The following is a 23361-nucleotide window of genomic DNA, read 5'->3' on the forward strand; positions in this document are numbered from 1 at the left end:
CTGACCTCCTAGCCTTTGGGTCTCCTCCTGGATTTGGTGGATCCCCAACAAGAGAGGCCTTGGACTGAATTCAGAAATTTCTGAGGAGACAAGTTTAAGACTGTCCCTTAAGACACTTCTGGTCTTCTTTTCCCTGCAATTTTTGGCTCAGGGTATATAAATAATCAGGTTCCAGGGATGGCTTGGCTGCCCTCATGGACTGTGGCACTAGGCCCTCCCTGATGAAGAATCTCTGCTTCAAAACACTCCAAGGCGTCCTGGCAAGAGGCCCTGTTGCTGGCTCTTTATGGGCACAGTGACCTCAAGGACAGGGCATCTGACCCTCCCTCAGGGATGAATGGTAGGGCAGGATCTGAGCCAAAGCCTCTGGAGAGCTGTGGGGTTGGAGGACATGCCTGGGCTTTAAAGCCTTTCAGAGACCTCTCTGTCAAAGAAATTATTTGGGGTTCAGCAGCCTGTTGTCTTGTGGAGTAATATTCCCTCTGCATTGCCTTTCAGGACAGTGGGGCCTGCCCACCATCAGCCTGGCTGGGGTCTTTGGCATCACGGCAGGGGTGATCTCCTCGATAGTGGAATCAATAGGTGATTATTATGCGTGTGCCCGGCTGGTGGGGGCCCCACCCCCTCCGAAGCACGCCATCAACCGTGGCATCGGCATTGAGGGCCTTGCCTGCCTGCTGGCAGGGGCGTGGGGGACAGGAAACGGCACCACCTCCTTCAGCCAGAATATTGCGGCACTGAGTATCACCAAGGTAAGGCTGCTGACGGTGGCTCCTGGGGCAGGCTGGGCACCTAAATCAGTCTTCAGTGTATTAGTCTCTCAGTACTGCTGTAACAAGTTATCACAAACTTACAGGTTTCAAAAACCCAAAGTTATTATTTTACTGATCTGGAGTTCAGAAGTGCAACATGGGTCTCACAGGGCTGTGTTCCTCTCTGGAAGCTCCAGGGGACAATCCATTTCCTTGCTTTTTCCATCATCTAGAAGCTTCCCACATTCCTTGGCTCAGGGCCCCCTTCCTCCATCTTCAAAACCAACAGTGTTGCATCTCTCTGACTCTTCTTCCATGGTCACATCTCCCTCTGATCACAGCCAGGAAAGATTCGCTGCTTATAAGGATTCATGTAATTAGCCTGGGCCCACCCAGATAATTCAGGATACTCTCTCCGTCTCAGAATACTTAGTTTAATCATAACTGCAAAGTTCCTTTTGCCAAGCAAGGTAACATATTCACGTGTTAGAGATTACGACATGGCATCTTTGAGGAGCCATTTCTCTGCCTACCATACTTGACCTTCTTTAGTTGTGGCGATTCCACAGGCAGAAAGTCTATCCTGGCACTGGCAGACATCAGTGGCTTTATGAGCACTGAAGAAATCCTTACTTTCTGAAGTATAGTTGGGAGGTGACTTACCTCCGGCCCGACCCTGTGTCAGAGCTCCAAACCTGAATATTCAAAGACCACCTGGTCACCTCCACCTGAAGATCCCAAGGGCACCTCACTCTCAATATGGCCTCTGTGTTGCCCAGTACATGCCCCCATCCTTACTTCTCCTCCTGTAAACCTTGTCTTAGTGAGTTCACCCAAGTCACCTTAACTTCTCACTGTCCTCTATCCTTGCTGTGGACTCTATTTTCTGAAAATGCCTGCTGTCCTTCTTGTCCTTTGTTCTCCATTCCCAGGGCCACAGCTTTATCATCTGTCATCTGGACACTGCAGTCTCACTAACAGTCTCTTTCTAAGCATCTTCCCCATCTCTAATCTAGCTGCCACATGGCTGCCCAAGGATCTTTCTAGAACTCAATTAGATTAGTCCCTGCTAAAATCTCTTCATGGCTCCCCACTTTCCACAGGGAAACTCCGTAAGGTCAGCAAGAATTCTTCAGGATGGTGCTCTCTAAGGTGACTTAGAAAAAAATAAAATCATGATGTTGCTTTCCATATGCTTCAGGCGTCTTTGCAATGCTCTCCAGCAGAAGTCCTGTGGGCTTTGGAAAATACAAATTCCCCCACGCACATCCCCAAGCCTGCATTTTCTGATAGTGCCCTCAGTGGTTCTGATATGCAGCCAGATGGCATCGCATCTTTCTAGCAGCAGATCTGTCCACCTTTGTACCCTGCAAGGTCTCTGGGCCACAACAGGGGCTAAAATCCAGGAGGAAACAGCTGAGGCAGCACCCACCTCTACAGCAAGTCTTGCGTGCTGTGACACTGTGGACTCTGGTACTTGGTCAAGGTTTCAGAACCTTTAGCGCAAGCGAGGGGAAAGTTTTTCCACATGAGGGCCACTGACCCACACAGAAATACAGCCAGAGTTGGCTATGTAAGTATAAAGAAGCAAATATTCTTCCTGTTACAGAGAACAAATATGATGCCGAATAGAAAATTATACACAATAAAGAGAACAAGCACTTCTTTGGTGTATCATTTCTAAGCTAAGGCCTTTAGAGGAGAGAAAGCTACATAGACACAGAGCGAGCTGCGAATCCAGCAGGAGACAGATTAACACTGGTCTGGACTCACTCCTCCTCTGTGGCGTTTTAAGGTGTTGCTTCCTGTTGCACCTGCAATGAAGAGCTCTGACCAAGTTTTGGTTATCTCCCTGCATGTGTGTGTGTGTGTGTATGTGTGTGTGTACGGGGTGGAATCTCACTGAAGGCCAGAGATCTCCCATCACTTCTCTAGAATGTCATGCTCCCTGCTCAGATGTCAATCCTGAAGCCAAAAGAAGCCCAGGCCGCATGATAAATTCAGTGGCAGCAGGATTGGGGATGACTGCCATCTTGATGAGATCATCAGCATATCCAAAGGGCACTGGTTGAACCTGACAAACTGATGTATTGTGCTTGGATCCATGCGCTTGTTCCCACAGTGCATTGTTAGGGTTGTAAACAGAACAAAGCAAAAAGTTCTTCTGATGTGGTGAATTCTTACCACATCTCTTCTAATGAAGACATTGAGTAAATAAGCTCTAAGTTTAGAAAGAAAAATAAGCAGAGGCATAATCTGCTACTTTATCAGTGCCTTCATGGACTTCCAGAGGCTGACATTAGAGTATCTTTAAAAAAAAATATTTTTAGTTGTGGTTAAAGATGCATCACACAAAATCTACCATCTTACCCATTTTTAAGTGTGCATTCAGTGGTAAGTATATTTACTTAATATATTATATAATATGCTATAATAATATATAATAATATGCTCTACTACACTTGTGAACAAATCTCCAGAACTCTTTTGTCTTACAAAGCTGCAACTACATTAGAGTAACTTTTAAGGACTGGGAGGAGACAAAATGGAAGAGAAAGGTTCAGGAACTATCTACATATATTCATTGACCACAGACTCAGGATGGGATATTCAGACAGTTGCAGTGCAGCTCTGACTTTTGAGGATGATGACAAATGTCTCAAGGTCAGAGGTCATTTTTATCTCACTGGTAGTAGCTGTCACTCAAACCCCAGCTATAACCCTTGACTAGCACCACAATCAGTAATGTCCAGCAGTGTGACAACTGTGTGCACCTGGCATGAGGACGTGCTTTGTGATGGGATGGGATGTGGACCATGGCCCATGATCCTCATGGCAGAGCGTTTTGTTTCATTTTTTTAACCTTTGTATAAACTTATTTTAAGATCTGCTATAAGGGGGTGAACCATACTTCCTTAGCATTCCCAAACTACTAGCTACTCGAAAAACTCCACACAACCAGGTAATAGCAATCAGTAGTGACATTAGTGCAACAATTGATCCTCTGGAGAAACGAACTAGGAAAAATCTCACCTGTAAGATTCTTGATAGGACCAGTTAATGCTATATAATACCATGGGAGGGGGCCTCGTCTCGGTTTTGTATCCTAAGTGAACCCCCATAGAGATAAGGAGAAATCATAATTTACACATTTTCCATAATAATTGCTTGTTGAGAAAATATAGTTTGTCCTAACTGAGGAATGTATCAATTAACAATAATGAAGTGACTTTTATAGAGGGAACTCTCTGAAATGTAAATCACTTCCTGTCACCACCCTGCTTAACACACCCTACTGAGCGTTTCCTTTGTCTTTGGATTTTTCATTTTTAATTGCGGTAAAGTACACATAACACAAGTTACCATCGTAACTACTCCTAAGTGTACAGTTCAGTAGAGTTACATACGTTCAAATTGTCGTGCAGCCAATCTCCAGAGCTCTTTTCATCTGAACTCTGAACCAGTTAAACAACTCCGTATTCCCCTCCCCCAGCCCCTCAACCACCATTCTAGTTTGTTTCTATGAATTTGACTGCTTTAGGTACCTTATATAAGTGGAATCATACAGTGTCTGTCTTTTTGTGTCTGGCTTATTTCGCTTAGCATAATGTCCTCAGTTTTCATCTATGCTGTGGCATGTGTCAGAATTTCCTTCCTTTTTAAGGCTCCCTAATATTCCATTGTAGATACGTTCCACGTTTGCTTCTGCCCTGTCTTTGGATTTTATTCTAACTCCTTTCTCTGGCCCTTAAAGCCCTTCATAACAGAGGCTTTGCCTTGCTCTCCGTGCTGTCTCCTCTCTCTCCCCGTGTCACTGTGCTCTAGGCGCACTGATTTTCCTTTTATCCCCCCGAGCTGTATTGAGATATACTTGACATACAACATTGCGTAAGTTTAAGGTATGCAATATGTTTATTTGGTACACTTACATACTGCAATATGATGACCACCTTTAGCTAATGCCTCCATCACATTACCTAATTACCACTTCTTTTTTGTGGTGAGAACATTTAAGATGTACTCTCATGAACTTTCAAGTATATAATACAGTATTGTTAACTAGAATCACAATGCCATACATTAGGTCCCCAGAACTTATTCATCTTCTAACTGGAAGTTGTACTCTTTGGAAAACATTTCCTCCTATCCCCCACCCTATATCCCCTGGTAACCACCATTCTACTCTCTATTTCTACAAGTGTAGCTTTTTTAGATTCCACATATAAATGATATCATGTAGTATTTGTCTTTCTCTGTCTGACTTCTTTCACTTAGCATAATGCCCTCAAGGTCCATTCATGTTGTCACAAATGGCAGGATTTCTTTCTTATATTATGGCTGAATAATATTCCACTGTATATATGTAACACATTTTCTTTATCCATTCATCCATTGATGGACAATTAGGTTGTCCATATCTTGGCTATTGTCGAGAATGCTACAATGAATACGGGGGTGCATATATCTTTTCCAGTTAGTGTTTTCATTTTCTTCAGATAAATACCCAGAAGTAGTATTGCTGGGTCATACGGTAGTTCTATTTTAAATTTTTAAGGAAACTCCATACTGTTTTCCACAATGGCTGCATGAATTTACATTCCCACCAAGAGTGCACAAGGGTTCCCTTTTCTCCACATCCTAATCAATACTTGTTATCGCTTGTCTTTTTGTTGATAACCAATCTAACATGTGTGACATAATATCTCATTGCAGTTTTGATTTGCATTTCCCTGATGATTAGTGATGTTGAGCATCTTTTCATGTACCTGCTGGTCATTTGTATATCTTCTTTGGAAAAATGTCCATTTTAAAATCATTTATCATTTTTTGTTATTATTGAGTTGTATGAGGTCTTTATACGTTTGGATATTAAACCCTTATCTGATATATAGTTTGAAAGTATTTTTTCCCATTCCATAGAGTGTCTTTTCATTTTGTTGATTGATTGTCTCTTTTGCTGTGCAGAAGCTTTTTAGTTTGATGTAGTCCCACTTCTTGATTTTCACTTTTGTTCCTTGTGCTTTTGGTATCACATCCACAAAATCACTACTAAGACCAATGTCAAGGGGCTTTCTTTCTATGTTTTCTTCTAGGAGTTTTATGATTTCAGGTCTTACATTCAAGTCTTAATCTATTTCAAGTTAAATTTTTGTGAGTGGTGTAAGATAGAGGTCCAATTTCACTTTTCTGCATGTGGTTATCCAGGTTTGCCAATACCATTTAGTGAGAAGACTCTCCTTTCCCCATTGAGTTTTCTTGGCTCCTTTGTCAAATATTAGTTGACTGTATGTCCAGGGGTGATTTGTTGGTGCTTCATTCTGTTCCATTGGGCTATGTGTTTATTTTTATGCCAGTACCCTACTGTTTTCATTACTATACCTTTGTAGTATAATTTGAAATGAGGAATTGTGAGGCCTTTAGCTTTATTCTTCTTTCTCAGGATTGCTTTGGCTATTCAGGGGCTTCTGTGATTACTTATGAACTTTAGGATTGCTTTTTCTATTTCTCTGGAAAATGCCATTGGAATTGTGATAGGGATTGCATTTAATCTATAGAAGGCTTTGGATAGTTTTGGCATTTTAACAATATTAATTCTTCACATCCATGAACATGGACTATCTTTCCATTTATTTCTATCTTCTTCAATTTCTTTATCAGAATCTCATAGTAGTGTACAGATCTTTCATTTCCTTATTCAAATTTTTCTTCCTATGTGTTTTATTGTTTTTAATGCCATTGCGAGAGGACTGTTTTCTTTATTTCTTTCTCAGACGTTTTGTTGTTAGTGTACAGAAATGCAACTGATTTCTGTAGGTTGGTTTTTTCACCTGAAACTTTACTGGTTTTTTGATTAGTTCTAACAGTTACTTGGTTGAGTCTTCCTTACACATTTTCTACACATAGGATGATACCATTTGGAAATAAAGACAATTTTACTTTTTCCTTTCTGATTTGGATGCCTTTTATTTCTTTATCTTACCTGATTGCTCTAGCTGGGACTTCCAGTACTATGCTGCACTCCTAAGTTGAATAGGTGTACTGAAAGTGGGCACCCTTGTCTTGTTGCTGATCAGAGGAAAGGCTGTCAGCCTTTTAGTGTTGAGTATGATGTTAGCTGTGGGTTTGTCATATATGGCCTTTATTGTGTTGAGGTATATTCCTTCCATACCCAATTTGTTGAGAGTTTTTATTTGGAAAGAATGTGGAATTTTGTCCAGTGCTTTTACTGCATTTGTTGAGATGATCATATGATTTTTATCTTTCTTTCTGTTAGTGTGGTGTATCACATTGATTGATTTGCAGATGTTGAACCATGTTTGCATCCTTGGAATAAATCCACTTGATCATGGTGTATACTTTTAATGTGCTGTTGAATTCAGTTGGCTAATATTTTGTTGAGAATTTTTGCATCTATATTCATCAAGGATATTGGCCTGCAGTTTTCTTTTCTTGTAGTGTCCTTGTCTGGCTTTGGTCTCAGGGTAATGCTGGCCTCATAGAATGAGTTTCTGAAGTAAGTATAACTAATCCCATTTGGTAACTTTGGAGGCTGACATTTGGAGAGGTTAGGTAATGTACACAAAGTCACACAGCTAGTTAGAGGCAGAGCTGGGATTGGCTCTGACACCTTCATTCTTAAGCACTGGGCCGCTGCCTCCCAAGAGAGACTTCTTTCCTTGTTGTAAAGGCTTCTTAGAGGAGGAGCATTTGAGTCAGGACTTGAAGACAAGTGTGAGAGCAGCAGAATGGAGAGGTGAGGGGCAGAGGCCTTGATCTAAGGTCACATCCTCATCCTTTCCCAAACCGTGAGGGAGCAGAGGGGGGCCATTTTGGGGTTAGGCAATGCTGTTCCTGCAAGTCCACTGGAGTGATATTCCAGGTGCCCTGGGAGCAGGGCAGTGGCCTTTAAGGCATGTGGCCTGGCTGATGCTGAGCTCCTTGTCTCCCATTTCCTTGAGCACTGCAGGTGGGGAGCAGAATGGTGATTGTTGCTGCAGGCTGTGTGCTGCTCGTGATGGGAGTATTTGGGAAGATTGGGGCTGCATTTGCAACTATCCCACCACCTGTGATTGGAGGCATGTTCCTGGTGATGTTCGGGGTCATCGCTGCCGTGGGGATTTCCAGTCTGCAGGTGAGGCGAGGCACCTTTGGAAAAGCAGCAGCCTTGCATCCCCTGAAAGGAGCCCATGGGGACTGAGGTGAATGGAACAGGGCTGGGGCAGGGGAGGAGCAGGAGGAGGCGATCCTTGGTCCCGGGAACCACACTGGCCCCCAAATGAAAGAAATAAATAGCCAGAAGCATCCAAACTTCTGAAAAACAGAAATTGCATCAGCTTGAATTGGATTATCTAAACCACTCAACTCCCAAGGTCAAGTGGGAATTGGGGCCTGCCTTGCCCAATGAGAACATATGTCACTCTGAGTCCAGCCTTCCTCCCCACCTCTGGTGGTGGTGGGAGGGGAGGGGGCATTTGAGGATATTAGACTGATATGCAGTACAGATGCTGATGGTTGTGGGCTGCCACGGGGGCCTCTCTCCTGCAGTATGTGGACATGAACTCGTCCAGGAACATTTTTATCTTTGGCTTCTCCATCTTCTGTGGGCTTACCATTCCCAACTGGGTGAACAAGAACCCTGAGATGCTCCAAACAGGTGATTCTCCCTCCTTTAGACTGTGACCACCCCAAGGGCAGAGCCAGTGGGGTCCTTTGTCCCTGGGAATCCCCATCACTTTTGTCTCTACTCTAGGGATTCTCCAACTGGACCAGGTCATCCTGGTGCTGCTGACCACAGACATGTTTGTAGGCGGATTTCTGGGCTTTCTACTGGACAACACCATCCCAGGTAAGGCTCACTTTCACTCTATAAGCAAGTAGTTTGGGTAGATGGTGAGCATTTGGGCCACTCACATTGCTTCTCTGCCCCTGATTACCATGCCAGGCTGGCCACAGGCTACCTTGAGGAGACCATGGGTCAGAGTGGGGCATAGGGGCCTGTATGAGGTTTCTAGGGTTGCCATAACAAAATACCACAGACTGGGGGGCTTGAACAACTGAAATGTATTTTCTCACAGTCTGAAGGCTATAAGTCTGCGATGAAGGTGTTGGCAGAGTTGGTTTCTTCTGACACCTCTCTCCTTCCTTGTAGATGGCCATCATCTTGCTGTGTCCTCACATCTCTTTTCCTCTGTGTGTGTGTGCACCCATGGTGTCTCTCTCGTATTCTAATCTCTTCTTAGAAAGATGCCAGTCAGATTAAATTAGGGCCCATCCTGAAGACCTCATCTTTAACTTAGTCACCTCTTTCAAGGTCCTATCTCCACACACAGTCACATTCTGAAGTATGGAGGGGTTAAGGCATCAACATATGACTTTGGGGGGTTAAGATTCAGCCAATAACAGGGTCTTAAGCTGCAAAATACACTGGAAGAAAAAAGAAAAAGACACAAGCCCATCCCCAGAGCCTGCAGTCTAGTTGGCGAGGGAGGGAACACAAGTATTCATTCATTTTATGATTCATTCACTCATATTTTCAATAAAAACCCATTGAGCACTTGCTGTACTCCATATGGCATGTACCGAGAACACAAAGAGCAGAAAGACGTGCCCCTGCGTCCCAGAGATCCAGGGCGAATAGGAGAGAGGGACAAGAAAACAGACAATTACAACTCTGGTTAATAACTGTGATGAGGAGCCAAATGAGTCTATGAGTGCTGAGGACATTGAAAGTGAAGAGTGCAGAGCTGCCATCACTGACGGCATTCAGTCCTTCCTTCTTGATCCTCCTACGGCCTCTTGACAGGCCCTCTAGGATAGCCCCTGCCTCATGGTATTCTGTTTTCCACATTTCTTCTCTCTACCACGTGTAAAATGTATCTTCATTTCAGAAACATTAAATGCGGAAAGGCCCACTCCTGAAGATGAGGAAAGGATGGTGTTTCATATAAGGTTGTGCCCTGGAGCTCTGGACCACATCAGCCCCACAGGGGGTGCTCTGGGGATGCCTGATGAGCTGACCTGTGATTCTTGAGATGGGCTTGGAGGAGGAGGAGGAAGCCTTTGGCAGGTGGAGGGCACTGACAGGAGACCTCATGAGTGCCTTCAGGGGGTGCCAGAGGCTCCCTCCAGACCACCTCTGCCCAGCTCCATCAGGGCCAGTCCTGACTGCTCACTGTCTCCTATTAGGAAGTCCGCAGGAGAGAGGCCTCCTGACATGGGATCAAATCCACGAGGAGTCTGAGGAGACTGCGAAGGTGTCAGAGGTCTACAGCCTCCCCTGTGGGATTGGCACAAAGTTCTGCACTTCCTCCTATACCCGGTACCTCCCCTTCTGGCCCAGACCGGAACATCATAGGAAAGGTGAGGTGGGAACGTGCCAGCTTACCCTCTGCTTCCAAGATTCCTCAGGAGAGTGCCTGAAGGCTGCCACAGAAACCAGGATGTAAGGAGAACTCTCTGCACTGTGGGTGGGAATGTAAATTGGTAAAACCACAATGGAAAACTGTATGGAGTTTCCTCAAAAATTTAAAAACAGAACTACCACATGATCCAGCAATTCCACTTCTGGGTATTTATCTGAGGAAAATAAGAACACTAATTCAAAAAGATATATACATCCCCATGTTCACTGCAGCATCATTTACAGTAGCCAAGATATGGAAACTACCTACGTGTCCATTGATGGATGAAGGGCTAGAGATAATATGTGTGTATGTATATATATATGTGTGTGTGTGTGTGTGTGTACAATGGGATGTTATTCAGCCATAAAAAAGGATGAAATCTTTGCAACAATGTGGATGGACCTTGAGGGCATTATGCTAAGTGAAATAAGTCAGAGAGCTCTGCCCTGGTACAGCCAGGGGGGTGGCCACAGTGTCCAAATTCCCTGCTGAGCCACATAGGAGATCTCTGTGGAATTGGTTAGGGCCCTTTTGGCTGGGAATGAGACTAGGGTAAGTCAAAAAATAGGAAATCGGATTTATTGGTTCTTGTAACTGGGAAGGAAGGACACTGGGAGAGCTCACAAAACCATAGGAGGAATCACATGAACCAGAGACTTAAGGATAAGAACTGATGCTTTCTTTCTGTATCTCTGTCTCTCTGTCTCTTTCTGTCTGTCTGTCTTTCTCACACACACAGACACAGACACAGACACAGACAGACACACACACACACACACACACACTGTCCATCTCCCATCACTGCTTCCCCTTGCCCATTAGCCTCATTGTCTCCCACTGCAGCTGAGGACGATGGCCACACACCACCCAAATTTGTATCCTTCCCCTGTAACTGCCAAGGCAAAAGGAAGAGAGCCTTCCCCACTGGCTCTACCAGAAACATCCCAGAGAGGACTATGGTATCTCAGGGTATCCTATGCAAAGAAATTTCATAAGTGCCGAGTTTGAAGATGTGGTCTTAATTGTCCCTGTGTTAGTTTCCTAGGGCAGCTGGAACAAATTACCAAACACTTAGTGTCTTAAAAAAACACAGATTTATTCTCTTAGAGTTCTGGAGGTCAGAAGTCTAGAATGAGTCTTACAGGGGTAAAATCAAGGTGTCTGCAGGGCTGACTCCTCTGGAGGTTCCAGAAGAAAATTCATTTCCTTGCCTTTTCTAGCTTCTAGAGTTGGCCCATATTCCTTGCCTTGTGACCCCTTGCCCATCTTCAAAGTGCATCTGACCAACCTCTGCTGCCATCTAACCATCTTTTTCTCTCTCCTTTGACCTTCTTGACTCATTCTTCTAAGGACACTTGTGGTTACTTTAAGGGCCCACCCAGTTGATCCAGGATAATCTCCCCATCTCAAGATCCTCCATTTAGTCACATGGGAAAAGTCCTTTTGACATATAAGGTGACGCTCACAGATTCTGATGATTAGGACATGGATACTCTTTGGGAGCCATTATTCAGCTTACTACCATCCCCAATTAAAATCTGGTAATAGTAACTCTGTAATATGGCAGCTGTTCTTTAAGAACACGAGCCTAAAGACCCTGCCACCCTGGGGAAAATTGATATGCATAGAGAGCAACATCTTTACAAATCTGCTTCATTGACTCTAAATTTTCTCCCTGTGAAGCCAAGTCAGCTCCCACTGGACATAGGGTCTCCTGGTCACCTTGTCACTTCCACACTTCTAAATACACTAGCCAGAGTCAACACAGAAGGTGTGCTACTTTCATATAAACTTACTTGGTGCAAAGTCATATATTCGTTTTTCACCATTTGCCGGTTAAGTTTTTAAACCAATTCTGCTCTTTTGAAGAATTTTTCTTTCCTAACAAAGGCATCTTGTGTTGATGTTGTGTGTCCAGTCTGTTGTTAGAAGACATTTTGCAGTCTTAGGGCATGAAAAACTGACAATTATATTTACAAAATCTGTGATGAGCCTCTACACATTTTTCTTTTTGCAGTAATTAGATAACATACTCGAGTGAAATGTAACCTTTGTAAAATTCTCCTGGAAGCCGATTAACAAACAGAAATTAACATTTTATTTTAGGATAGTGAGAATGGGGAAGAGCTTTAATTCCACTTCCTACAGAACATGTCGATTCTACTTCTGCTTTGAACCTCACGCCAGCAGACTTTCCACCTATGCCCCTTTTTGTTGGTGGCATCTACAGACCCCTGTTACTAATCCCCCTTCCTTGAGGATGTCAGTGCATTGGGCACTGTCTGTCCAACAGTCCTGTCTTAATAATTGATGACTTCATATTCGCATAGCTCATCTTTCCTCAACCCTGGCCTCCCGTTCCTCCTCTAATAATCTCGTCCTTCACACAATCTCAGCAGCTCCTTCCTATGGGCACATTCCAGTCTGGGCATTGCGATCCATCTCCTACAGTCTCAATTTCAAGTAATTCTCTGACCACTGTCTCCTATTTTTCTAGCTCTCTATTTCTAGTCCCTCAAGTCCAATAACCCTTTAATTGGCCAGGATCTGAATCTCTGTCCTCCCACCTCCTTCTTGTCTTCTCTTCCCTCCTCATCCAGGTTCAATTCCATGGTCAGTCATAATAATCACTTTCTTGCCTTCTTAATGCCCTTGGTTTGCTCTCTCTTCATTGCACTCACTTGGCAAAACCTTTTAACACTGATCAAAAACAAGCTTCACCTGCTCTGTGCCTGCACCCAGGCAGCTGAACTGAGCTGACTCCTCTTATCTTAGATTCATAACCATGGACTTCACGTGGCTCGTCAATGCTGCCTGGCAGTCATGCTACCTTTCCCAAGTCCATTTGCTCTCTCTTTTTCCTCTCTTCAGAAACCCCTTCCACCTCTGTCCTCATCCTGATTCTCAGCTTCCTATTTCACTGAGAGATCTGTGGGGTTGCAATCAGAAGCATCCACATCTCTCCACCTACCAGCTTCTGCATCTCCACCCTCGGCTTTCCCTCCTGCTATGGTGAATGGACCATCTGGTTCTTCTCTAGAGCTGGTTCCCTACCTTTGAGCTCCAGAGCCCATCTCTTCATTCCTAGTGAAGGATTCACTGCAGTAAAATATTAAATTCTCCTCTCTTCTTGCATCATCTAATTTTCTCTTTCTTTTATAATGTGTCAGCATATACACCTGCTCTATTACTGTTATCTTTAAAAGAGTCTAATTCTGTGAATGTGTGATATAGTGGGCTTAAAGTTGTAGGGTCTGCCTATATAATGTGCTGTAATAAATATGCTGTGGATCCAGGAGATGGCTTAACTGTAGGGGAGCTCAGAAGCCTCCCAAACCAAAAGCAGTCACATCCCCTCTTCTGCCCTTCTGTTCTTCAAGTCCTGCCATTGGATTTTATACAGAAGACACTGAAGCAAAGCAAAGACATTATTTGACGGGCTATAGCTTATGCAGTTGTCTTCTTTGGGAAAGCCTAGTTGGCTATTTGGGATGAGTTATTCTTTTTTTAAAATTATTTTATTGATTTCATATTGGCTTATAACATTGTGTAAATTTCAGGTGTACATTATTTATTTTTTTTAAACATTTTTTTTTTTTAAGATTTTATTTTTTCCTTTTTCTCCCCAAAGCCCCCCGGTACATAGTTGTGTATTCTTCGTTGTGGGTTCTTCTAGTTGTGGCATGTGGGACGCTGCCTCAGCGTGGTCTGATGAGCAGTGCCATGTCCGCGCCCAGGATTCGAACTAACGAAACACTGGGCCGCCTGCAGCGGAGCGCGCGAACTTAACCACTCGGCCACGGGGCCAGCCCCTCAGGTGTACATTATTATATATCAGTTTCTGTATAGACTGCACCATGCTCACCACCAATACTCTAGATTTTATCCATCACCATATACATGCACCCCTTTACCCCTTTTGCCCTCCCCCAACCCCCTTCCCCTCTGATAAACACTAATCTGTTCTCTTTGTCCATGTGTTTGTTTATCTTCCACATATTAGTGAAATCATACAGTGTCTGTCTTTCTCTGTCTGGCTTATTTCGCTTAACATCATAGCCTCGAGCTCCATCTATGTTTTTTCAAATGGGACAATTTTCTCTTTTTTATGGTTGAGTTGTATCCATTATATATATATATATATATACACATACATACATACCACATCTTCTTTATCCATTCATCCGTAGAATATACTTGGGTTGCTTCCACATCTTGGCTAATGTAAAAATGCTGCAGTGAACATGTGGGTGCATAAATCTCTTTGCATTGTTGATTTCAAATTCTTTGGATAAATACCCAGTAGTGGGATAGCTGGATAATATGGTATTTTTATTTTTTTGAGAAATATCCAGACTGTTTTCCATAATGGGTACACCAGTTGCATTCCCACCAGCAGTGTTTGAGGGTTCCATTTTCTCCACATCCTATTCCTCACTTGTTCTTTTTGGTCTTGGTAATTATAGTCATTCTGACAGGTGTAAGGTGATATCTCATTGTAGTTTTGATTTGTATTTCCCTAATGATTAGTGATGTTTAATACCTTTTCATGTGCCTGTTGGTCATCTGTATATCATCTTTTGGAAAAATATCTGTTCAGATCCTTTGGTCATTTTTTGATTGGGTAGTTAATTTTTTTGTTGTTGAGTTGTATGAGTCCTTTATATATTTTGGAAATTAACCCCTTGTCAGATAAGGATTTGAAAATATTTTCTCACAGTTCTTGGGTAGTCTTTTTCTTTTGTTTCTGGTTCCCTTTGCCTTTCAGAAGGTTTTTAGTCTGATGTAGTCCCATTTGTTTAGTTTTTCTTTTCTTTCACTTTCCTGAGTAGACATGGTATTTGAAAAGATACTGATAAGACTAATGTCAAAGAGTGTACTTCCTATATTTTCTTCCAGGAGTTTTATGGTTTCACGTCATACCTTCAAGTCTTTAAGCCATTTTGAGGTAATTTTTGTGTATGGTGTAAGATAATGGTTTACTTTCATTCTTTTGCATGTAGCTGTCTAGTTTCCCAACACAGCTTATTGAAGAGACTTCCCTATCTCTGTTGTGTGTTCTTGGCTCCTTTGTCAAAGATTAGCTGTCCGTAGATGTGTAGTTTTATTTCTGGGCTTTCAATTCTGATCCATTGATGTGTATGTCTGTTTTTCTGCCATTACCACATGTTTTTATTACTATAGCTTTGTGGTATATGTTGAAGTCAGGGATTGTGATGCCTCCAGCTTTGTTCTTTTTTCTCAGGATTGCTTTGGCTAGTCAGGGTCTTTTTTTGTTCCATATAAATTTTAGGATTCTTTGTTCTATTTCTGTGAAGAATGTCATTGGGATTCTGATTGCTATTGCGTTGAATCTGTAGACTGCTTTAGGTAATATGGACATTTTAACTATGTTTATTGTTCCAATCCATGAGCAGGGAATATCTTTCCATTTCTTTATGTCTTCTTTGATTTCTTTCAATAATGTCTTATAGTTTTCAGTGTATAGGTCTTTGGTTAACTTGATTCACCTCCTTGGTTACATTTATTCCTAGATATTTTATTCTTTTTCTTGTGATTGTAAATGGGACTGTATTCTCGAATTCTCTTTCTGCTTGTTTGTTATTAGTGTATGGAAATGCAACTGATTTCTGTAAGTTGATTTTGTATCCTGCAACTTTGCTGTAGTTGTTGATTATTTCTAATAGTTTTCTAGTGGATTCTTTAGGATTTTCTCTATATAAAATAGTGTCATCTGCAAACAGTGAGAGTTTCACTTCTTCATTGCCTATTTGGATTCCTTTTATGTCTTTTCCTCTCTTAATTGCTCTGGCCAAAACCTCCAGTGCTGTGTTGAATAGGAATGGAGAGAGTGGGCACCCTTGTCTCCTTCCTGTTCTCAGAGGGGTGGCTTTCCGTTTTTCATGATTAAGTATGGTGTTGGCTGTGGGATTGTCACATATGTTCTTTATTGTTTTAAGGTACCTTCCTTCTATGCCTATTTTATTGAGAGTTTTTATCATAAATGGATGTTGGATCTTGTCAAACGCTTTCTCTGCATCAATCGAGGGGATAATGTGGTTTTTATTCCTCATTTTGTTAATGTGGTGTATCACATTGATTGATTGTGGATGTTGAACCATCCCTGTGTTCCTGGTATAAATCCCACCTGATTGTGGGGTATTATCCTTTTAATGCATTGCTGTATTTGATTTGCTAATTTTTCTTTTTTTTTTGAGAGGAAGATTGACCCTGAGCTAACATCTGTGCCAATCTTCCTCTGTTTTGTATGTGGGACACTGCCACAGCATGGCTTGATGAGCAGTGTGTATGCCTACACCTGGGATCTGAACCCGTGACCCCCAGGCTGCTGAAGCAGAACGTGCAGCCTTAACCTCTATGCCACCAGGCTGGCCCTTGATTTGCTAATATTTTGTTGAAGATTTTTGCCTCATGTTCACCAACAGTATTGATCTGTAATTTTCCTTTTTTGTATTGTCCTAGTCTGGTTTTGCTATCAGGATAATATTGTCCTCATAGAATGAGTTAGGGTGTCGTATCTTCTTTGATTTTTTGGAATAGTTTTAGAAAAATAGGTGTTAAGTCTTCTTTGAATGTTTGGTAGAATTCTACAAAGAAGCCATCTGGTCCTGGACTTTTGTTTTTGGATCGTTTTTGCTTATTGCTTCAATCTCCTTGGTTGTGATTGGTCTATTCAGGTTCTCCATTTCTTCTTGAGTCAGTTTTCAGAGGTTTTATGACTCTAAGAATTCATGTATTTCTTCTAGATTATCCAATTCTTTGGCATACTGCTTTTCATAGTATTCTCTTATAATCCTTTTTATTTCTGTGGTATCCATTGTAATTTCTCCTCTTTCATTTCTAATTTTATTTGAACCTTCCCTCTTTTTTTCTTAATGAATCTGGCTAAGGGTTTGTCAGTTTTGTTTATCTTCTCAAAGAACTGGCTCTCAGTTTCACTGATCCTTTCTGTTGTTTTTTGAGTCTCTATTTGATTAATTTCTGCTCTAATTTTTATTGTTTCCCTCCTTCTGCTGACTGTGGGCTTTGCTTGTTTTTCTTTTTCTAGTTCTGTTACGTGTAGTTAAGATCACTTATTTGAGATTATTCTTGTTTGTTGAGGTGGGCCTGTATTGCTATAAATTTCCCTCTTAGTACTGTTTGCTGCATCCCCTGAGAGTTGGTATGTTGTGTTTCTATTTTCATTTGTCTCCAGATTTTTTTACTTCTCTTTTGATTTCTTCATTCATCCAATGGTTTTTCGGTAGCATATTGTTTGGTCTCCACATACTTTTGACTTTATCAACTTTTTTCTTGTAGTTGATTTTGAGTTTCATAGCATTGTGGTCAGAAAAGATGCTTGGTATCATTTCAATCATCTGAAATTTATTGAGGCTTGCCTTGTTTCCCAACCTATGGTCTATCTTTGAGAATGTTCCATGTGCACTTGAGAAGAATATGTATTCTGCTGTTTTTTTGATGGAAATTTCTTTATATATCTGTGAAGTCCATCTGGTTTAGTGTTTCATTTAAGGCCACTGTTTCCTTCTTGACTTTCTGTTTGAATGATCTATCCATTAACATAAATAAGGTATTTAGGTCCCCACTATTAGTGTGCTGATGTCAATTTCTCCCTTTAGATCTGTTAATAGTTGCTTTATGCACTTTGGAGCTCCTGTGTTAGGTGCATATATATTCATAAGTGTTATGTCCTTTTGGTAGAGTGTTCCTTTTATCATTATATACTGCCCCTCTTTGTCTCTTGTTATCTTTTTAAAAAATATTTTAATAGTTTTTTGATGAGAAGATTGGCCCTGATGTTAATCTTTTGTGAATCTTTCTCCTTTTTTCTTCTTTTTTTCTCCCCAGTGCCCCAGCACATAGTTGTATATCTTAGTTGTAGGTCATTCTAGTTTTTCCATATGGGATGCTGCCACAGGATGGCCTGAGGAGCAGTGTGGAGGTCCATGCCCAAGATTGGAACTGGCAAAACCTGGACTGCTGAAGCAGAGTGTGTGAACTTAACCACTTGGCCAAAAGGCCAGGCATCTCTCATTATCTTTTTTATCTTGAAGTCTGATTTATCTGACACCTGCTTTCTTTTGCTTGCCATTTTCTTGGATTATCACTTTCCATCCTTTCATTGTGAGCCTATGTTTGTCTTTAGAGCTAAAATGTGTTTCCTGGAGGCAGCACGTTTTTGGGTCCTGTCTTTTAATCCATCCAGCTACTCTGTGTCTTTTGATTGGAGAATTCAATCCATTGCCATTTAAAGTGATTACTGATATGTAAAGTCTTAGTACTGCCAGTTTTTCTCTTATTTTCTGTTTTTTCTATATTTCCATTGTTTCTTTTCCCTTGTATTTCTGACTGCCCTTTCAGTTTGGTGGTTTTCTGAAGGTTTTCTCCATTTTCTCTTTATTTATGATTTGTGGCTCTGCTCTGATTTTTTGTTTAATGGTTACCATGAGGTTTGTGTCAAAGATCTCATAAATTAGATAGTCCATTTTCAAAAAGCCTTTTATCTCCATTAGCTTGAGCAGATTCCATACCTCTCCTCTTCTCTTTCTTTGTTGCTTTTGTCAAAGTTATTCTGTTTTGTGTTGTGAATTTGCAACTAAAGTGAAGTGTTTATGGTTATTTTTGATGCTTTCCTTTCCTTTATCTTTTATGTTATAATCAAGTGTTTGCTAACCTGTTCTGATAGAGAGGTGCAATTTTCTGATTTGTCTGTCTATTTATCTCCTTACTCACAGCTTTGTAAACCTTTCTCTTTTTATTTCAGGTAGGAAGGTTCCCTTCTTCATTTCTTGTAAGGCAGATCTAGTGGTGATGAACTCCCTCAGCTTTTGTTTATCTGAGAAAGTTTTTATTGCTCCATCATATCTGAAGGATAAATTTGCTCAATAGAGTATTCTTGGCTGAAAGATTTGTCTTTCAGTATTTTGACCATATCATTCCATTCTCTCTTAGCCTGTAAGTTTTCTGCTGAGAAATCTGCTAAAAGTCTGATAAGCATTCCTTGTAGGTTATTTTCTTCTGCCATGCTGGCCTTAATATTTTTATTTTTGTCATTGAATTTTGACAGTTTTAATATTATATACCATGGAGAAATTCTTCTTGCACTGATTTAATTCAGAAGTCTACTGGCTTCATGAACTTGTAAGTTCAGTTTCTTCCCCAGGTTTGGGAAGACCTCAGCTATTATTTCTTTGAACAAGCTCGCTACTCCTTTCTCCCTCTCTTCTCTTTCTGGGATACCTATAATCCTTCTGTTACTTTTCCTAATTCATTCAGATATTTTGCAAAGAATTTCTTCATTTTTAAAAAATCTTAGTTCTCTCTCTTCCACCTGAAGCATTTCTATATTTCTGTCTTCTAAGCCATTGATTCTGTCTTCCATAAGGTCTATTCCATTTCTTATGGTTTCTATATTATCTTTTATCTCATTAATTGTGTTCTTCATATCCAGAATTTCTGTATAGTTTTCTTTTAGGGCTTCAATCTCTGTGGTGATGTATTCCTTCTGTTCTTTAATTTTATTCCCAAGCTCATTGAACTGTTTTTTCTCTGTTTTCCTGTAACTTCTTGAGTTTCTCTATGGCAACTATTTTGAACTCTCTGTCATTTAGATTATAATCTTCTGTAACTTCAGGTTTGGTTTCTGGAGACTTGTCATTTTCCTTCTGTTATGTAGTATTACTGTAGTTCTTCATGGAGTTTGGTGAATTGATCCTCTGCCATTTGTGGTAGTTTCAGGTCACAGATTCAACCTGCCACCACTGGAAGGGTAGCCATGTTTTCTGATCCTACCCTGTCCACTGGAAGTTATGCTGTTTGGGCCACCCACTCTGCATTTGCACAGACTGGCTGCAGTTGCTTGGGAGTTTGCTCTCACACATCAGGGCCACTGCAATCAGTGGCTGGGGTGCTGTTGTGGGGGCCAAGCCACCACTCGGTGGGGAGTGTTTGCATGGGTAGGTGGGTGCTCCCATAGACTGAGCTACCACTCCAAAAGTGTTCCTGAGTGGGCCAGGCTGCCTCCGCCTAAACTCACAGTTGTACCAGCTGCTGTGACCTGGATTGCCACCACTGGGGAGGAGGAGGAGTCTGCACACCTAGAGCCACTGCTTCCTGGGGATCCAGTCCACCCACCTTCAGATGTATAGCTGCATGGATCTCTCAGGTGTTGTGTTGTGTAGGGAATCTTCTGCTAGCTAATGTCCATTTAGTTGCAACTTAGAGAGGAGAAACAGAGGGAAGGACTCACTTTGTCATGATGCTGGCATCACTCTGATGGGTGGTTCTTAAATTTCACTTTCTTGGATTTTAATGCATTGATTCTGGCTTAGGCTTCAGTTTGATTATGTAGGCTACCAAGGCATCAGAGCCCCCTCAACCTAATGGTCTCCTTGTTTAATTATTTTAACAGGCTTCAAGATTGTAGCATCAACTCCTGTCTGAGTTTCCAGCCTGATTATCTGCCCTACAAATTTCAGATTTGCAGTCTCCACAATTGTGTGAACCAATTCCTTAAAATAAATCTCTATACCTACACCTATACCTACACCTACACATGTATGTATTCTGTTGATTCTGTTTGTCTGACAGATATAGTAGTGGCTGACACAGGAAGATATCATCAGTCAAGATAGAGGAAGATACCTGACTGATATAGGAAGAGTCCTTGGTGGGGAAGAAGGGAGAATGAGGACCATGTGAAGGTGGTTTTATGCAACAAATTCATCCCAGGCTATGCCAATATCCAATGCACACTGCAGGAGATGGGGAGGGAAGGAGAGGGACTGTTGGGGCTGATGAGTGAAGGTGGGGACAACACTCCTAGCACCTGGCTGTGGGGAGAAAGGACACAGAATTTTGCTGAGGTCCACTCTGACCAGGGGCCCACTGGCAGATACTGCTCCAGGAATGAAGTCACAGCCTTAGACTAAATAGGCTCAGGTTGGGGGTGGATGTAATGAGGGATGGGCTAGTCAGAGCCAGTACACATTGCTTAAAGACCTACTGTGTGCAGACACCTCTGTAACAACACATTTCTTCTTTCCTACATGGTGGCTTGTAGTTTTTCCATGTGGGATACTGGCTTGCTGAGTTCCTGGCAGTGGCTGGACTGAGCATGGGTGCCATGAGCACTCCTCTTTCCTTTCTTCCTAACACAAGTTCAGACAACTCCTAAGTACAAAGATCCTGCCTGCCCAGCTGCCTAGAAAGCCCAAAATTGCCCTTCAAGTTAGACAGTGAAGTGCTTGCAAAACCAGGAACCCCGCATATCCCAAGGGGGAGTCCTGGGGGGGTTCTTGGCTCATGCCTCATAGGATGGTGCAGTGAGGCAGTGGGAGCTGGGACTGTGGTGTCAGACTGACTGGGTTTGGATCCTGAGACTTAACCTCCATGTCAAGTTCTCACTGAGAGATGAAACAGTCAAAGTATTTGGGAGGCCTTCAGTGGAGGGGAGCCACTGTTGTAATGATGTGTAAACCATAAGGAGCCAGGCAAGCTTCTTCTCATGTACACTCAGTGGATTAGTCACAGTTCTCTAGAGAAACAGAGCCAACAGGATACAGGATGTGTGTGTGTGTGTACATGTATCCAAAATCTTCCAGGTAGGTTGGCAGGTTGGGAAGAGTTACAGTTCGAGTCCCAAGACAGTCACTGGCAGATTTCCCTCTTCCCCCAGGGAGGTGAGCATTCTGGTGTATTCAGTTGTGGTACTGACTGGATGAGGCCCACCCACACACATAATGGGGGGTAAACTGCTGTACTCAAAGTCTACTGATTTAAATGTTAATCTCATCCAAAAATACCATACCTTCCTAGAAATGTCTGGAATAATGTTTCACCAAATATCTGAGTACCATGGCCTAGCCATGTTGACACGTAGAATTAACTATCAGATCCAGTGTGCATGCCCAGGGACCTTATACACTCTTTACCCAGGAAATTGCTCACCAGAAAGTGCTCAGAACACTGTGGAATCTGGCTTTGACTCCAACAACAGTCTTTATTACCAGAAGAAGCAGATGGAGCTGGTTCTACCCTGATGTCCTGTACCACAGGGTTGAGTTCAGCACCATTCCTGGGCTCCCAGAACATGCAAGATGAGTTGGTAGCCTCCAGAACTCTCTAGAACACATCAGAACAATGTCCAGAACCCAGGGTGTGCTGCAAGTAGCCAGTGTTATGACATCTCCAGGGACAGATTCCACCTGTTGCTTATTTGAAAGGGCTATGCCCTGGGCCGCAGCTTCCCCTAGCACCCCTGAATAGGAGCCCAGTGAGAGCAGGAGAGTGCCCTGCAGCAAGCCAGCCTCTTACACCAAACAACGCTGAAAGACCAACATGGGCCCATGCTACACTTAAATACTTTATAATAATCAGAAACTAAAACCATCAAAATGTTTTTGGGACAGCCCACACCAAAACTTTCTGGAAGGCTGAGGCAGGTGCAACATTGGCTGCCAGCATTCAGACTTGGAAACTGCCCACCTTCATCCATTCCCTCCTCCTCCCAGCCCTTCTGCCTTACAAATCTTCATTGTCAAAGTTTCAATCAAGAAACATTTTAAAGATTTGTTTTCCATGCAGTAATATTTTCATATATTGCCTTTGACATTAGCAAGAATTACTTCACCTATATTGAAAATTATTTAGTGCTCTTTAATCATGGTGGCTGGGAGGGTAAACCAAGATCAAGACACTTCAGTTCTTCCTTTGTAATATCTTGCTTTCATTCTTTAATTTCTATTATTATTGCTTTTTGTCAACTTTAAGCCTTTATTCTCAGATTATAAGAACAATGCAAGTGTGAGGAAGATGGGGATGTAGGTAGCTCCAGGAATCCATCTCTCTACCCAGACAACAACTGACCTGGCAGAAGCTGTCTCATGCAACTGTTTTAGAACTCTGAAGTCTGTTGAAGGCTTGCAACTTCTAAGGAAAGATTTGGTGGTTAATATTGGTCAATTTCAGCTCTTAGCATAGTAGCAGCTACCCAGCCTCACCCCTAGTCATATGGTAGACAGCCGTGCACATCTTCCAGAGCAGCTTCCACACAGCTTGGGGGAGTCAGAGTGGGCAAAAAGGACCCTGTCCTCCAAATATTGGGGATTTCTGCTCTGATTATTGATTGCTGCTTCTGATCACAGAAATGCAGACAAAGATGTGGGTAGCCATTGTTCTTGCAT

The 23361-nt window shown here is 42.2% G+C and overlaps 1 protein-coding gene across 3 annotated transcripts in view; it reads left to right on the forward strand.

Moving 5' to 3' along the window:
- The window catches only part of LOC106844838 (solute carrier family 23 member 1-like), a 66462-nt gene extending 45735 nt beyond the window's left edge, over window positions 1–20727 (forward strand). For 2 of the 3 annotated variants that reach the window (XM_044743730.2, XM_044781208.2), the window contains exons 8-13: window positions 499–752; window positions 7720–7884; window positions 8298–8406; window positions 8503–8598; window positions 9939–10112; window positions 20589–20727. In XM_044743730.2, coding sequence (XP_044599665.2) covers window positions 499–752; window positions 7720–7884; window positions 8298–8406; window positions 8503–8598; window positions 9939–10112; window positions 20589–20620 — 830 coding nt within the window. In that variant the 3' untranslated portion in view covers window positions 20621–20727. Of the gene's footprint in view, window positions 1–498; window positions 753–7719; window positions 7885–8297; window positions 8407–8502; window positions 8599–9938; window positions 10285–20588 lie in introns of those variants that run through there. The other variant, XM_044781165.2, reaches the window with a different exon arrangement.
- The last annotated feature ends 2634 nt before the right edge of the window (window positions 20728–23361 follow it).

Source organism: Equus asinus, chromosome 1 (genome assembly GCF_041296235.1).
Source record: "Equus asinus isolate D_3611 breed Donkey chromosome 1, EquAss-T2T_v2, whole genome shotgun sequence".
In the NCBI taxonomy this organism is placed as follows: domain Eukaryota; kingdom Metazoa; phylum Chordata; class Mammalia; order Perissodactyla; family Equidae; genus Equus; species Equus asinus.